Source organism: Micrasema longulum, unplaced genomic scaffold (assembly GCF_059751315.1).
Source record: "Micrasema longulum isolate JH-2025_06_02 unplaced genomic scaffold, ASM5975131v1 h1tg000281l, whole genome shotgun sequence".
Classification (NCBI taxonomy): domain Eukaryota; kingdom Metazoa; phylum Arthropoda; class Insecta; order Trichoptera; family Brachycentridae; genus Micrasema; species Micrasema longulum.
Genome location: NW_028277485.1, coordinates 31,445 through 46,829, shown reverse-complemented (window position 1 = coordinate 46,829; position 15,385 = coordinate 31,445). Strand labels below are relative to the sequence as shown.

The 15,385-nt window shown below is 32.9% G+C and overlaps 1 protein-coding gene across 1 annotated transcript in view; it reads left to right on the top strand.

Annotated features, from left to right (window-relative positions):
• Positions 1-15,385, top strand: part of LOC148282862 (uncharacterized) — a gene marked incomplete at its 3' end in the record, with an annotated part of 206,675 nt that overhangs the window by 160,674 nt on the left and 30,616 nt on the right. The window contains exon 5 of the mRNA XM_088224373.1: positions 8,306-8,433. Coding sequence (XP_088080499.1) covers positions 8,306-8,433 — 128 coding nt within the window. The remainder of the gene's footprint in view (positions 1-8,305; positions 8,434-15,385) is intronic.

Sequence of the window (15,385 nt, the reverse complement as noted above, 5' to 3'; positions counted from 1 at the left end):
AGTGCTATACAAGCTCCTATGGTGCTATTCTGAGCAAATCCTTATAGATTCAGACTTACAGTTGGCACTGTCTGACTTCGTCGCACGTATCATGGCCATGCCTGCCTCCACCTGCACATGAATGTGTAGATGATTTAGGCAAAATATCGCTTCCATTGCTATAGTTGGAGAAGAGTACAATGCTACAGGCCATTCTTTGTAGGCTGGATAATTCACCACTGCAAACCTTTTGTTGGGCTTTTTTTTACCATGGCTGCATTTGTCCAAAGTGCAGAAACGGTCGCCATACAAAATGATCCAGCGAGCAAAACAAAAACCCTCGTATTAATAATTAAAGAAAGTTTTGCAAATGCCTAGACTTTCGTATTATCTTAACAACAGAAATTTCCCGTCTCTGTTAAAATATGTTAGTAAGGTTATGTTTAAAAAAATAAAAATACATATTATTGGCAAATCATCCTACGAAGGATGATTTCTGCCATCCACGTAAACGATTTTATGTAGACACGGATTTTTAATGTACAATTATCATTATGTACAACAAATAAATAAAATAATAAAAGCCTCCTAAAAGTGCACACCACTCTCACTCAGAAATCCTCTTATGTGATGAATCACTTCAGGGGTAAGTGAGGATAGGAGAGAAGCGAAATTTATAGGAAAATGTATGTTTGTAAATTAAAAATAATGCTTGTATCCTTCAGTTATTGGGAAGCCAAACAGTATGTGGTCAGATGTTTCCATGTCTTGGCCACTCTCGCACCATGGACTCTGAACTATTTTAATCTTAAATAAATGACTAAAGCGCAGCAGTTTCTAACGCTTAATCTACAAATTTTAGATACCAATCTTTTAGATAATTTTGCCGACTTAAACCAGGGTTGAGAAGGAATATGAATTTGCAAGCCTCTATAGTTGGAACCTTTCGTTTTGCTGCTTTCAATCAATTTCCCGATGATGTTATGCCTGGCTCATGAATTGAAAGGACAAGTCTGAAATCTGCGAATGGAAGAAGGGAGGAGGTAAACCGCTTGTCAAAGCCTCTCTTGCCAGTTCATCAACTTGTTTGTTTCCCCTGAAGCCCGAGTGGGCTGGAATCCACATCTCCATTGGAGTCTCTCAGTCTCCATAAAATAGATCTAATATAACATAACAGTCCGCTTTGATGAGATTTAGACAGGTTGTTAAAGATGGACTTAATTGCGCTCAAAGAATCTGTGAAAATAATTATAGGGGGATCAGATAGCTATAGACATTAATAAAGAGCTTCTCTTACAGCTAGACATTCTGCTATGAATACAGAGGAGGAACTAGGTAGTTTGAATGTCAACTCGATAGAATATTTAGGTATTAATACAGCTGCTGTGCTAAAGTCATTGAGTTGTATCTTGGAACCGTGTGTATATATGTACGATTTTGTTGAATTATTTTTGCCTCTATGCAGCAGGGGCGAACTGTGTATAGAAGCAATTATGCGCAGCTTACCATTTTATTTGAACATCCATAATAATGTTTTACGGTAACTTTATTTACAAAAAACAAACAAATAATTATGATTTCTTATAAAGCTTACATATTTCTCCAAATATAAATAAAAATATTTATAAAGCGCGCCCAGCGCCAGCAGTGAGCTAAGGAACTAGCCGATTACTACAGCTTATTTTTTCATACAAATAAGTGTACTATATTTTAAACATGACAAACCCAGTAGCGGGATTTTTCTCCTAGAGTAAACTTTCATATTACACAAAATCTTTGAAGATTCTCGATTTGGAAAACAGTTTTTCAAACATTATTTCTTAAGGACTATTTTTCTTTGAAACGATACTTTTGACATATGACTCGCAACACATGTGGCGCTCGACGCGGCCTTTTTGGCATTATTAATTTCTAGAACAAATCGGCCAGTTGACATTTCAATCGTAATGAGCATACCTAATACTGACTAAATTCATTGTGCTATTTTTTATGACTTTTTACCTAAGTTATGTGTTAAATTAATGGATAATGTGGCTACACAATATAATATATCACGAAGTTATGACGTTCGAGTTAATTTCATAGATGAGAGTTGTTGTATCACACAGAACCAAAAAAAATTAACAATTTATAGTATATATCACTTACATTATACTATGTATCTACTATGTATTTAAAAATGAATGATATTTTTTATAGCTTACCTGTAAATAAAATCAACGTTCCCCACTGCTATGCAGATCTTACAATGAATTAGGGTTCTATTTCCATCTTCGGATAATGTCTTCGGCTAAACGATAATAGAGTTGGTTAATCACGATAATCCTCATTCTAATCTACAACTCTACACTCAATCTACATTCCACCATTATATGTTTTGTACTCTTTCACGCATCCGATACATAGGGCACTGCATTGGCACACCAAATGCTGCAGGTTTTTATAATTTGTCGCACGAAGGTAATCAATCGTACGCTTCAGGCGCCAGTACAGAGCCCGTATTACAATTACGGTAACAGCGATATCTTAAATGTTCTTTATGATAAAATCGGATTTTTGGATCTGATTATGCTTACCTGAAATTGACCAAGTTAAGGTTTCGCTTTCCCGTTTTTCGCACCCAACAATTGAACCGATTTTTTTTTTTAGAAAAAGAATCAAAACCAAATTTTCTGTGCCGGTACCTTTTCCGTTTTTAAACATTATTTATCATTTATAATAATGAAGACGGTAGAAAAAAATGGGCGCTTTTAAGGGTTTTTGGATGATCCTAGCTTCCGTAAAAGACACGCCAATGGTAAATATTTAAAGCGTGTGAAAAAATCACTGCTCTAGTACCATAGACCGAGTTTCTAATTTACACATGATTTCCGTTTTCATGATTTTCACATGAGAGTAGACATCGAGCCAAAGGCACTCGTCCAAGTTTTTGGTTTTATTTCACACACACTGAACTGTATTTTTTATCTGTTTCATACCATAGTGTGATTTCACTCAAGCCTGGGTGATTTGTGCGCCACTTTTATTGGGCCTCTTGTGGTGCAGAAACTAATTAAGTATAATATACTACTTCTCCTATAATGAGCCAGAAAATTAGAAAAATTCAACCAATAAACACCTAATTAACACACTGTCAGCTCGTGATGACAAGTGAAACGACAGAGCTTGTGATTTCGTCTCAGAATCTTTTTTCCTTTACTATCTCGATGTTTAAAAAAAACCGTATAGGAAAGAGAAACCTAATTTGTAAATTATACAAATACAGTTCTAAAAAATTGAAAATTCTTAAAATGCCGTCAAATCGGCTTGGCTCACTTAAAACCACAATTTGAGTGCAATTACATTGTTAAAATTGGAAAAAATCGTATTATTTGTATTGTATAGTTAGGTAAATGGAAGTATGGCTAAATGTGAAATCACCGTGAACAGGGTTTTACTGAAACAGGTAGAGGAATTTGTGTATCTGGGAAGTATATTTACTAGGGATGGAATGACTGAGATAGATATTGAAAGGAGGGTGAGTGCTGGGCCTGATGTATTAGCGAAGTGTGGATGCTGTCATAATGCGATCTCTTAGGGGAATATGTGTATGTAGAACGAATGGATAATGTCTGGTCATGTCAAAAGCAGACACAACCGAGGGGCATGTATGACAAGATGTATAAATGTGGAAGAAGCTAAGAATGTATGCTTGATAACGTGTGATGGTCTATCCTCCTTGCCTTTCCCTGGGGGGAAATGGCGTGATGGTAGTAGCAGAAGTAGTAATGTTAGATATTTATTAGTTTCAGGAATCATTTAAATTCTTAAGTACCGAATACCCAAAGTCATTGAAAATTCCCACTCACAACGCTTGTTTTAATGCCGCGATTACAAACGCTATCTTCACCGGTGCATATCGAGACGGTATAAAGTAACATCGATATCTAAATAAGAAAATGTGTATATTTGTAAGAAAATTCAAAGTATCTTCGTCGGTAATCTGTAATTGAACATGTTTAGAAAGAAAAATATACATATATCATTTTTCATACAGAAAACTTAATTTTACTTTGTATCCATTAAAGATAAATGTTAACTTCCCATTGTAATCGGACCCTAGGGATTGATTTGCAGCACACAAGTGCGCCTCTTGCTCAATTATTTGCGGTCTTCAGTGGCTCTATTTAAAGGAATCAAGTTAATCTTACTCGCTAGAGTTCATGTTATGTAATTATCAAGATGTGAAGTAGGTCGACCAGCCTTACGTGGCAGTTTGATGAGGGCGCTTGTATAGGATGAACAATGTTGTCAGGATAAGAAATAAATTTTATTTATTTCTTAAATTTCTTAGTAAAGATATTTGTTTTAAGTGCGAAACGTGACCATTTGAATGTAAATATTAAATAAGCATGATCTATTCATGACTAAATTTAAGAAATACTATAAACACTGTTTTTTTATGTACACTGACAAAAAAAATCATTTAAATATTCTACAGGACAGTTAATATTAGGACATTCATTTATTATGTTTGTACTATTTAAAGACAAAATAAAAAAAAAGATATAAAACGGTTACAGAATTATGCAAATTAAAGGTATGGTTTTAAGTGAGTCCGTGTAAACAATTCCTGGAAAAACATACGGAACTATTTTAAAAATAATAAGTAGGGCATATTAAAGGTTACTCATTTTTGAACGGATTAAAAAAATATGTTTATTAACAACTTTCGACAATTTCTAGAATATTACATCTATTGATGTACGGTTTTAAGTAAGTCATTAGGCCGGGTTGTTAAATCATTAGTAATAATCAAAAATCGAATGTAAAAGTAAGAAATTTTAAAAACAGATTAGAATTTTTTAAGAATACAATAGCAGTTTTAATTATTTTTTCATTCATATTTGTGAACATAAAAACTGTTCGTTATATGTCACGGTGTCATGTCAACACTTGGCTAATGACATGACATGAGTCCCGAAAATGCCTAGAATCCCATATTTCCTTTATTTTTTGTTATTAAAAAAGTTGAAAATTATGAATTGCAATGCAAAACACTAGTTATCTAAATATTTTAGATCGTCGTCCTCGTTAACGGAAGCTCAAAATAGTTGCTCCTCTTACAAGCTTGTACCGAGTAAAACCGGATTGCATCGCATCTATTCGTAGCCCTACATAATATACACAATATGACGCACATCAAGGACGTAGCAGATTCTGAAAATACTATTTTACTGTCACAGACAATATTTATAGGTCTATGGACGCGCTGCTCCGCCGCGCCGGTCATTTGCGTGGATACTAGACGTCACACATTACACTCCTAGACAACTAAATAGATATTAATTGGGTTAAGCCTCGATTAAAAATAAAAAAAACCTTGTTAAAAAACGAGTTAATTAGTCTTAAAATAGTACAAACATAATACACGAGTGTCCTAATATTGTTTTATCCAATTATCATTAAAATATGTACTAATTATTAACATTTATAACCAATATATTATGTACACTTGAAAGCTACAACGAAAACTATTGCAGAGAACAAAACATTTTCAATTTAATTTTTTGGGAAGAACCAGAAGATTTGTAGATATGGGTTCATGTAAAATCACCACGGCAGCACATTAGCCTATCAAACCACGACAAATTTGAAACAAATTCACCATACTACAGAACAAAGCTCCAAGAATAATCCCGAGAAAAAATATAGAAGGGTAGTCGATGCTAAATTACTTAATTGAAGAACTCACTCGTTGTAAACAAAGAAAATCCTTCGATTTTGATTTTTAATATTATTCCAGGGAATTATTTATTTACTAAGTTTTTTTTTTAATCTTTGATTTTATTTGCGCTGTAAAAACACATATTAGTTACTGGTCGTTACACCGAAATATCAATATTGAAATTTCATATGCACAAAAAGGGTTTAAGATATTTTTCTGGATGTTCGATATTGTAAAGATTATTAACAAAGAAAATTACGATTTAAAAAAATATATAAATGTTTGTACTATAAAATGATTTAAAATTTACGTTACGTTACGTATTTATTATAGTAATTTGCATTTAAAGTAGTTATTATAGGTTTAACGAGTAAAATAAAGATATATTATTTATTTTTTGCTGGTGATGGTGGTTGATCTAAAACTGCCTAACTAGGAATATTTTCCTCGTTTTAAGACAGTTAATATATATATTTTTAGAATCTTTTATTTTTATCTATTTATATTTATATTATATTTTGATAGTTTTCCCATTCTTACAATTAATATTCAAAACGAGATTAAATTAATTCGCAATAAAAAAAAAAAACCATTATAAATTTGAATAAAATTGTAAAGTAATAAATTAAGCAAATATTCATTCATATCATATCAAAATTCAGACTTATATACTTATATTATGTGCCCTACTTTCAGATTTAAAATGAATAATAAACATACCAATAATATCTGAATCCTAAGGTTTAATATGTAAAAAAAAGTTGTAAAAAATATCTCAAAAACTATTAACATTCGGCCATACATTGGGGTTCTTAAATTTCTTGCATTTGTGTACCCATACCTCGTCTAGCCGGGAATACGTCAAGTTACCAATAGCCCTGAATATTTAGATAGATTAAATATCCAGGTGCCCGCTTTTTGATACTATTTTTAGCGTTTGGCTATCTTTGATACTAAAGGGCCTCAAATGTTGTAACCTTATTTTGCAGATGACGATTGTACATAGTATTATAAAAATAATATTTATTTATTAGCTATATACGCCCAGAAGGCTTTTACATGACACAAAAAATTAAACTTCAACCATTTTATGGTATAAAAAGTCAATATGTGCGTAGTTACTTTTTTTTTTAAAGATCGAATGATATTATTATGCTTTTTAGATATGGGTGCATACGGTGGGTATTATTTATGTGTATGTAAGCAAAATAGACAAAGTCGGATAAGATATTTTACAGAGTTCGAATAATGTGAGTTGTTTTAATATTACCGCGTTAATAATTGATTAAACAATTTTTTTAAATACACAAACAGTTTTGTCGACAGGGGATCCTAAAATATATTACTTGCGATTTTAATCAACCAATAATACCGTTGGAGTATCAGAAAACACTTTCATTATTTAGAGTAAAAATAGGAATATTTAAAAACTAACGGCTCTTTTTTCAGTAAATCATTTTTGCAAACAAAAAGTTTTTTGCGGTAGGTATCAAAACGAAATATTAAAATATAAATATTATTTCTCTGTACCAGCTGAATTGATAAAGAAAGTATTTTATTTCCTATGAGGTCAAATAATACATAATTCTCCCTAGACTGGTACCTGAAGCGTAAGACTGATCATCTTACCTTTATGTAGCAAAAAATGATCAAAATGCGCTGTGATTGGTGTACCAATTCAGTGCCCTATGCATCATTAGGTGCCGAAAGGGAATGATGATGATGACGATAAAAATAATGTAATACAATTATTTGGTTTTAATTAAACATTCTACTTTACGCACTCCAAATATAATTAAACCGGTTTTGACTTCGCTAAATAACTGGCAAATCTTCGTTAAACCATAGAGAAAAATTCTTCTGAAAATATATTCTCCTACGCCAAATAGAATCCTCAACAATGCATGTTAGCACCAAATACGATCTTTCGCATAAACGATCGCAAACACCTTCGTTCGGTTGAATTGTGCTTATTTGCCCCCTTAATTCTTGATGGAGATTGATTTGAAGCACTTTGATCATATTAAACATTTTATGGGATTATGTTTTGACGAAGATTATTAAAGTCACACATCGATTTTTTTGTGTTACTTTCCATAAAATTCCCACGAGTATTTTTAACATATAAAACTCCACCGAAAGGAAAGGCTACATAGTAAAACCTGAGGTCGCCTGGTATCAGGTACCATGCGTTCTCGACTGCACTTCCCTGCAACCATGCATTTCTAGGCACGGGTCGGATTAAACCATAGATTGGGTTTTTGGAAACGTGATGAACTACTCTGGACAGTAGGAAGGAGTCGAGGATCGGATCGAAGGGAGGTTCGTTAGTTGGATGACAGGATGGGGTGATAGGTATACCATCGAGTCTGGACAGAAAAGGGCGGTATCTTCTCTTGTCCGGGATCAAATTGATGTTCCCCATTGCCTCGTGCCACGCCACAGCGTGGCCGGCTATCCGCAACCCACCGACCCTCCCGGTCGCATCTATCTGACCAGTGTTCACCAGCATGGTATCATGGCACTATTGTCGGTCAACACTGCTACGGCCGTGTATTAGCCCCCAGTTTGTATTTTAAATATGTATAAATGTAGTAATAAAAATGTGTTCTTTTTCAGGCTCGGTGACAGAAGGGAGCAGGGGTCGCCTTGCCCGGAGGGATGACCCCAGAAGGCATACGCTGGGAGGAGATCTTTTGAGGGCTGCTCCGCCACACAGTGCCCTCGTCAGAGGAATGGACATAGAGGTAGGAAACATCAATATTTAAATCCAGTAAATCCGTAAAATGATTTTTTTCGATTCAGGATTGGAATGAATCATATTTTTTTATAATGGTCATAAGTCGATGATTTTCGTAAATTGAAAATCAAAAAAACCTACGCCTAAAAAAATACGTACTTGATTTTATTTATTGTTTATATATATATTCTAATGGGTATATAAAACATATATCTATTTAAATTTCAGTGCCGCCAGTGTCAGCGTTTTTTATAGTTATGTACAGCTTCGTTCTTACAATAATACATCTAATATAAAATATTATAGCCAAATATATGAAGAATGGAAAAGCTTAAGGTTTTAATGATATTTTTTCGTTTATAAAGGTGGGCGGTGAAATTTTTTTTGGATGTCTGCGATTTTAGAGGACAAATATACTCCCCCAGATTGGAGGGTCTGTTATGCTCCATACAAGGCAAAAGGCTCCAGGGTGAAATTATAAAGGTGGGCGGTGAAATTATTTTTGGGTGGCTACGATTTTAGAGGACAAAAATGTGTGATTTGACTGTTAATTATCTTTTGTATGCTGATGATGCCGTGCTTCTTGCTAACAACAAAAAAGACCTGCAATTCTTGGTAACATCAGTCCACGATGTATGTAAGGGGTGCGATTTGCTGATGAATGTCGATAAATCGAAAGTGATGGTTTTTGAAAGAATTGAAAATATGAATGAGGTTATACTAAAACAGGTAGAGGAATTTGTGTATCTAGGAAGTATGCTTACTAGGGATGGAATGACGGAGAAAGATATTAAAAGGAGGGCAAGAGCCGGGAACAGAGTGAACAGTGCACTTAAATTAACCTTCAAATAAATGTTTTTCGCAGGAGGCAAAATTAGCAGTTCACTATGGAGTTCTGCTGCTGACTCTTATGTATGAGAGTGAAGTATCGAATTGGAAAATCTAGGATAAAAGTTGGCTGAATGCTGTCGAAATGCGATCTCTCAGACGAACGTATGAGAAATCGATGTATGACAGGGTTACGAATGTAACCGGCGCGGCGCGGCGTAATGGTTTATTTGTATATAATGTACATTTTATAAACTGCAAGATTAGTTGCTAGCTATCTCATTAGGTACAATAAATCTGTTATGAGATAGCTATTAATTATTCTATATCTATTTTTGTAGTTACATATTTTTTAACAATAAGAATATTTTTTTCAAAAGTATGAACGTAAGCATACAATATAAACATGCCCATATATTATACATTTAGTATCGATATTTTTTTTTCTATTTGGGTCATAAGTACTTTCTTTACCAAAGTAAAGTTTACGTTCAAGATATCCTTAACATACACCACAACTCCATCATTGTGATTGAAGCTCAAATTTGAATGGGCAGTCGCATTTTAGATTCGTTCCATTCATATATCTATACATATTTAAAATAAATTTATTAATTTTATAGAAACATATAATTAACAATGATTAATTACATAATAAAGAAAAGGTTGAAAGACAGACCAGCGAAGTTTCTAAATAATAATCATACATATTAAATTATATATCTTTATATACAGGGTGTTCTTTAAACCCTGTCACATCCGAAACCACGATGATCGGTATGGGCAAGAAGATATATTATCATATTTAAAAAAAAATATTTAGAACGCAGAAATTAAAAAAAAAAATCTTTAAAAAAAAAATGGTTGCTTACTTCTGCAGGGGAGAAACGAGGGGGGCGTGGCCATGTGGTTGATTTTGTATCAGACTCCCCCTCTCCCCCTCGCTTCTCTCTTGCAGAAGTAAGCAACCACATGTTTTTTCAATATTTTACTTTTATAAATTTTATTCGTTCTAAAAATTTTTTTTAATGTGCCAATATGTCTTTTTGCTCATACTGACCATCGTGGTTTCGGATGTGACAGGGTTTAAAGAACACCCGGTATATAACTCCTCTGTACGTGTGATATCACTTAACTCCTAAACGGCTTAACCGATTTTCGTGCGGTTTTCAGAGAAATATAGATCTTTGCGCTGCGCGTGTTCGTAGATTTAAAATCTTCAATCTAATATGTAAAAAATAAGTAAGGAGTATAAATGCATAGAATTATCTGAATTTTTACCGCGCGTAAGAAAACATTTTTGTATTCGATTTCCCGTAGGGATAATTTTTGATGAGTTGAAAGTATCTCTCTATTAGGAAATGTAAATTAATACGATGTAAGTTCACCTTGCACATGAATATATTCGTGATTATTGATTGTATGTTCTCGGAAATAGGTTACTACCTACACTGGTTTGTAGTAATACTACTTATTTTCTGCCTTAGTTAAACTATCTTTTCATAAGTTTTACTTGTTTTCAAACAGTTTACTTCTAAGAAGAGTTCCTATAAAAGATATTTAGTTTCATATTGCAAACACATTGGAAAAAGTTGTATGTTAGTAGGTAAAACATATTTAAGTCCACGGCAAGTTATAATTATACAGGATGTTCTTTAAACCCTGTCACATCCGAAACCAAGACGATCAGTATGGGCAAGAAGACATATTAGCATATTTAAAACAATATTTAGAACGCAGATATTAAAAAAAATATATTTAAAAAAAAATGGTTGCTTACTTCGAGGAGAAGAAGCAATGAGGGCGTGGCCATGTGGTTGACAGTGTATCAGACTCCCCCCTCCCCTCTTCTCGCTCCACCTTTGCAGAAGTAACCAACCATTTTTTAAAAATATTTTATTTTTGTAAATTTTATTCGTTCTAAAAATTTATTTTAATGTGCCAATATGTCTTCTTGGTTATTCTAATCATCGTGGTTTCGGATGTGACAGGGTTTAAAGAACACCCTGTAAATATATAACTATCGTTTAAAATTGTTTAAACTTCTTTATTGGTGTTCATTTTTCCCTTTTTTCCTTTCATTTCTTGATTTTATTTAAAAGTAAAAAATATTTTTCTTTATAATTTTTTTTCCATCATGATATATTTTTATACTATTTAACTTAGTATTAGTTTTAAATAATAATACATTTAATATTTTTTATTGATTGTGTATAAGACTCCCCCTTGCTTCTCCCTTGCAGAAGTAAGCAACCACATGTTTTTTCAATATTTTATTTTTATAAATTTTATTCGTACTAAATTTTTTTTTTAATGTGCCAATATGTCTTCTTGCTCATACTGACCATCGTGGTTTTGGATGTGACAGGGTTTAAAGAACACCCTGTATATAACTCCTCTAGACGTGTGATATCACTGAACTCCTCCTAAACGGCTTAACCGATTTACGCGCGGTTTTCAGAGAAATATAGATCTTTGCGCTGCGCGTGTTCGTAGATTTAAAATCTTCAATCTAACATGTAAAAAATAAGTAAGGAGTATAAATGCATAGAATTATCTTAATTCTATGCATAAATGTTTTATTCATCGATCTACTAGCGTTGCGTTCGAGAAAATACATTTATTAAAAAAAAATAAAGTTTGTTTTTGAATCTTTACAAACAGCATTTGTTTTTGTGAATCTTGATCAGATCCTTTCCTTAAATTCTTTATAACTTCTGCCCATTTATTTCTTTTTACTGGATTTTTGGTAATACTGAAATAATTTTAAATTCAACACATTATTATAAATCGTTTTCCTACATAAATACACCCCTCTGTTGGTGAAAAGACCGGAGTTTGACGTTTGCAAAAAGAATGCCATATTTGAAAAAAATATTTATTTTATGTATTAGAATTCAACCTTAAACAAGTACCTAGGTACCTACTTAAGTTCAATATTTGAATATTAACAATTTTTAGTTTTTGAATTAATCATAAACAAGTACCTAGGTACCTACTTATCAATGAAAATTCTTTTTCCAATCTAATAGCAGGTAAGTCAACGTTCGGGCAGGACAACGTCTATCGGGTCCGCTAGTATATATATATATATATATATGTAAGACGGCGTTTTTGTATGCATTTGTATGAGAGTAAGTGTTCAGGTGTGTGTAAAGCTAGGGTTTCCTAGGACAGCGGTGCCCGTATCTTAACGGTCGTAGTGAACGGTGATGCGGTGGACAGCGGTCGTAACAGTGACTAGAGAGTGGTTTCCTAGGAAAACGGTTTTGATAACATTTATTAACACCGTTTTCCTAGGAAACCACTCTCTAGTCACCGTTACGACGGCTGTCCACTGCATCGCCGTTCACTACGGCCGTTAAGATACGGGCACCGCTGTCCTAGGAAACCCTAGCTTAAGCGTGTGTATAATTAAAAAGCAAGTGGGAGAGTAACGCAGCCAGATAGAATCAGTTTTAATTTACTTTCAAACAAATGAAAGGGCATGTTAAATATATCAAGAGATGAAAATAAAATCATTTGAACAAGAATGATAGAGGAAAGTATGTTGTGCATAGTTAGAGGTACATACTAGCAGATGGAATAAATATTTATTTCGTGTCACGCGAAAGGGGACATTAAAAATTATTTTGGAGAGTAGGTTGAAAGAGTTTACTTTCTTATTTAATAATTTATATAAACAACATAGGTAAGATATAGTGCGTCTATTTTCAAGTGTAAAAAAATCATTTTGTTTAGTGAATTGGCTGTAGGTACAATGCGTTTGATAGTTTTTTTATAATCTAGGTATTTTAAATTAATGTTCCCCGTGAGAAAAAATATTGTTTTGGGGCAATATTATGGTCTGACCACTAGACATAAATTAGGTATACATAATACATTTTAAATTGCAAAACAAACAATTACTATACTATAACTATACTTTATTGATCGCTTGATCAGTCTTACGCTTCAGGGTCCGTATTCTAATGAGAAGATTTACAATTTATCTTTAATTTTATCTATAAAGTAAAATTAAGTTATCTGTATGAAAAATACAATATGTTTACATTTTTTTTCTAAACGTTTTCGATTACAGGTTACCGATCAAGATACTTTGAATTTTCCTAAAAATATACAGTTTCATACATATATATGATTGTTAGTTTAAACCGTCTCGATATGTACCGATGAAGATAGCGTTTTTAATCGCGGCTCAGGTGTTGGTTCAGGGACAATGAAAAGCTGCAGTGTAAAACCACCTTATAGATAAACATTTCATGTATCCTTCCCAACAAACAACCTTCCCAGGAATCGAACCTTGGACCATATACATGGTAGGTTAACACGCCAACCACTTCACTCCGAGACTGACTTTTCTCCACTGTGTTTCCTTTTTCAGAATTTTTATCTGAGATTCGCTATCGGGTCGAAAACACGCGTTTAGGATTTAGAAAATATTTCACAATCAAAACTGTATCCTTCATCCGCCCGGACTCGGACAAATCGTTGCAAATTATGAGAAACACGTTGCAAATCATGTTCAATGTTTCATGTTTAATAATGCACCCTCCTATAGCAGATTGGAATTAATTGATTCCGCGTATCGTTATTAACATTTTATAAATAGATCGATGATTGGAAAGCGGTACTTCTCCTTGCTTCTTGCTGTTTGCTATTATGGTAATATATCATAATACCCCGTGAGGTTGAATTTCAACGTTGCTCCCGTGCGGAAGGTTTCTAGTTTATTTCCAGGCTCGTTCCACCCTTTACTTGTTATGCAGCGTTTAAGGTTACTATTGCTTACGACCGGAGGTAACTGGAAGCGTCGTCATTGTTACAAATAGTACAAAGAACACCTTCTGAAGGATTTCCTCCGTTTTATTTCCAATACTTGATACAAATACTTAAATATGTCTACTAAATATCAGTAAAATTTTATTATGTTTTATTTGACCAACGAGCGTTTTCGCCTCATTATTGCCTAATTTTCAGGACTGGTAAATCGTTCATAACCTTTCCAAACTTATGTGCTGTTTTTTAAACTAATTTTTGCGAGATAATAACATCAGGTAAGTATTTTTATTACAGGGGCAGACTACAAATATAATTACAACTCGTTTGCAAATAAGAAGGCCTCATTTGGCCACATATATATAAAAAAATCACAAATCATATTTTGCGACTGTGTCATGGATTATTTTAATGTAAAGTTTGTTTTTACTTTAAATATGAAAATAAATTTATAATTTATTTAATGAATTAATAATACATATTAAAATAGTGTATCTAGGACTACTGATATTTTTGCATTAAAATATGGGCCGCGATTATGAACGGCTATCTTCATCAGTATATACTGAGACGGTATAAAGTAATATCGATATTTATGTACGAAAGTGTATATATTTGTATGAAAATTCAAAGTATCTTCATCGGTAATCGGTAATTGAACATGTTTAGAAAAAAAAATGTGAATATATTATATTTTTCATACAGAAAACTTAATTTTACTTAGTAGATAAAATTAAAATTAATTTTTAACTTCCCATCAGAATACGTACCATGGTGCACTACAGAATTTTATTTCAATTTTTAAAAAGCATTTTTACAACAAATAATAATAAAAATAAAATATAAAATATGTAATAAAATTATTATTAATGTAGGTAACGCATTAAGCAATATATAAGAACCTGCTGACGAGTTGTATGGTTGCAACTCAGCAGCACTTACATTAATTTAGAAGATTATTTTGTAAATATATGTTTTAAAAATAAAAATAAATAATTGAGTGGACTTTATAAAATAGCTTATTGCTACAATTTAAGCATTTTAAACATTAAAATGGCTAAAGATGGACTCGCGTGTTTTATCCTGTAAGGTACAGAATGTTTCAAATATTTTTTTCCTATTTTTTGTTTACTCGAATAATGAGGAAGTTCAATGGTTTAAAAACTTAGCCAATTTATTTATTTTTTTATGTGTCGTATTATCAGCGCTATGAATTTTTAAAGTTTTGTATTGCGCGTACGACATTTCAGGTTCTCTTCCGCTTCTCGGTTGGTTCTGCCGATCGGTCCGTTGAAACATCGTAAACCGGAAATCTTCCACAACTCTCTCATAATTGGTTGATTTATATGAAC